The sequence below is a fragment of the Micropterus salmoides genome, unplaced genomic scaffold (assembly GCF_014851395.1).
Source record: "Micropterus salmoides isolate LMB-PRFRI ecotype aquatic unplaced genomic scaffold, ASM1485139v1 Ms_hic_scaffold_2491, whole genome shotgun sequence".
Classification (NCBI taxonomy): Eukaryota; Metazoa; Chordata; class Actinopteri; order Centrarchiformes; family Centrarchidae; genus Micropterus; species Micropterus salmoides.
In genome coordinates this window covers 1-2,045 of record NW_024041697.1, presented here as the reverse complement: position 1 = coordinate 2,045, position 2,045 = coordinate 1, and the positions used below count along the sequence as shown (strand labels likewise).

Sequence of the window (2,045 nt, the reverse complement as noted above, 5' to 3'; positions counted from 1 at the left end):
CCAGATGACTGTCTTTAGAAATCTGAACCTGGCCCCTGATGAGTCTTTGAAGGTCTGGATTGTGTTGTTCTGCTGCTCTAAATCTCCACTTTAAGAGGCGTTGCATCCTATAAAGCAGTTCATGATCTGTTCAACAGCTGAGACACAGACTTTGATTAAGTTTAGTTTACAAATTCAAACTAAACAATAATCCAGATAATCCCTGCTCACCTGCTTCACCTTGCTCCTGACCACAGTGGAGATGGCGCTGGACACGAGGCGAGGCGACAGGCCGCGGAAGAGTCCTTTCTTTCCGTCCACCTTCACGATGTGATGTGCTGAAAACAAGTTCACTTCCTGTCACCTGCTCTGAGTTCACCAAACAACAAGATAAAGAACGATCACAGTTAGCTTACCGTAAGAGAAGAAGCCCGGAAGGTACAGGACTCTCCGTCCGAACATGGTCGTGCCCACAGTCGGGGGGAAGAGGTTCATGTCCCACCTGGAAATAACAGAGACAGTCTGTCTGCCAAGGAGGCGACCTTCTGAGCCCACACCAGAACCCAGAGCGGCTGGGGACCCCAGTCAGGCTCGCCTCCTGTGAGGCACTAACTTACTGTTTCTGTGATCGATTGTTTCAGACGTCAACGCAGTTATTGTTGTTGTTGTTCACCTGGTCATGAATTTATCACAGCTACTATTCTACTTCCTGCAGGAAAACAAATGACATCTATATGTTCTGTACACCTCTGAGGACAGACAGAGCGGTTATAATCAGTCAGAGTTCAAGATCAATTAGCCAAACTCCACAGCTCCGGGTCCCCGGAACCACAACACCCCACAGCCGGACCCTGCTATCTGGATCACAGCCCTGAATGTACCGGCGCTGCAGGTGACCGCTAAGCTGAAGGAGCACACAGGAACATTTGGAGGAGCCCAACAACAACAGAGCAGTGCATGACGGGAACTGTTAGCCGTTAGCTTCATCAGCTACCTGTATGAGCAGCTTCACGTACAGCAGCGGGTGCGTGATGGCCGTGACTCCCGCTCCCAGCAGGAACACCGCAGCGTCCACCTCCACCGGGACCGGGGCCACCTCCGGCTCCGCACCGGCCGCCTGACCGGACAGGGTTTCCATCTTTAATCACCGTGAAGGAGTGAGACGGTACATCCCCGGTCAGACCAGCCTGCAGGACTACCTCAACAACAGCTTCCGCGTTGAACTGTCAAAATAAGGGTTCTTGGTTCAGAGGTGGAGCCTGTTTAAAAAAAAATGTTTGGTGGATCTGCAGAATCTGCAGGGCACAGGGCTGTTTTATAACAGCAAACCTTCATCACCTGACAGCGGAACGTGGGCGAAATCTGACTCTTGCCGTCACACAGACACAAGCGCACGCTCCTCTTATCTCTGGCAGCCAGACCTGCGAGAAGGGTACTGTAGCCTGTGTCGGATTTTATTATTGTATAAGCACATCGTAAGCGACTGAGACCATAAACTCATTAGGAAAGTGTTTACTGAGGTAGTAATTCAGCTGAGAAGTAGCCTTATTTTGTCATAGACTTCTATACAATCACACTTCTTTCTGTAGCCAGTTGAGACCCCCTGCTGGCTGTTAGAGAGAATCCAGGTTTAAGGTGCTTCAGCACTGCTTCACTTTGCAGACCCGGAGGTTCCTCCTTGAGTTTCACTCAATTCCTGGATGACATAGAAACAGCTGAGCTGAGACCGCTAATATTGCTGCACCAAAATACATAAAAAGGTCTGTCCATTTATTAGTTTCTGACTTTGGGAAAGTGGGAAAGTCAGTAAAGTCCCCAAAATTAACTCCAATCTCTTTGACCAAATCACACAAATTTTGTCTGTTCTCTGTGACCTACTTCTGATAACTAAAGTAATAACTAATGTAATATTTTTTCACTTCCATTCACTGAGCCTCCCCTGAAAATTCCCACTTCCCTCCCTTCCCACTTTGAAAACCTCTGATCTATAGATAAAGTTCTGCTGGATAGCATCGCCCTGGCCTCCAGCACCACCGTGAGGAATCTCAATTATCTTTGAACAGGAC

At 48.6% G+C, this 2,045-nt stretch overlaps 1 protein-coding gene across 2 annotated transcripts; it reads right to left on the bottom strand.

The window, feature by feature from the left end:
- Positions 1-210: 210 nt before the first annotated feature.
- LOC119918939 (mitochondrial carrier homolog 1-like) lies at positions 211-1,421 on the bottom strand (the record flags this gene model as incomplete). 2 transcript variants are annotated; one of them, XM_038739533.1, is given in 3 exon segments in its annotated part: positions 211-317; positions 396-481; positions 974-1,421. In XM_038739533.1, coding segments are annotated over 2 exon segments (186 nt in total), but the record flags the coding sequence as incomplete, so codon positions are not given.
- Positions 1,422-2,045: the final 624 nt, after the last annotated feature.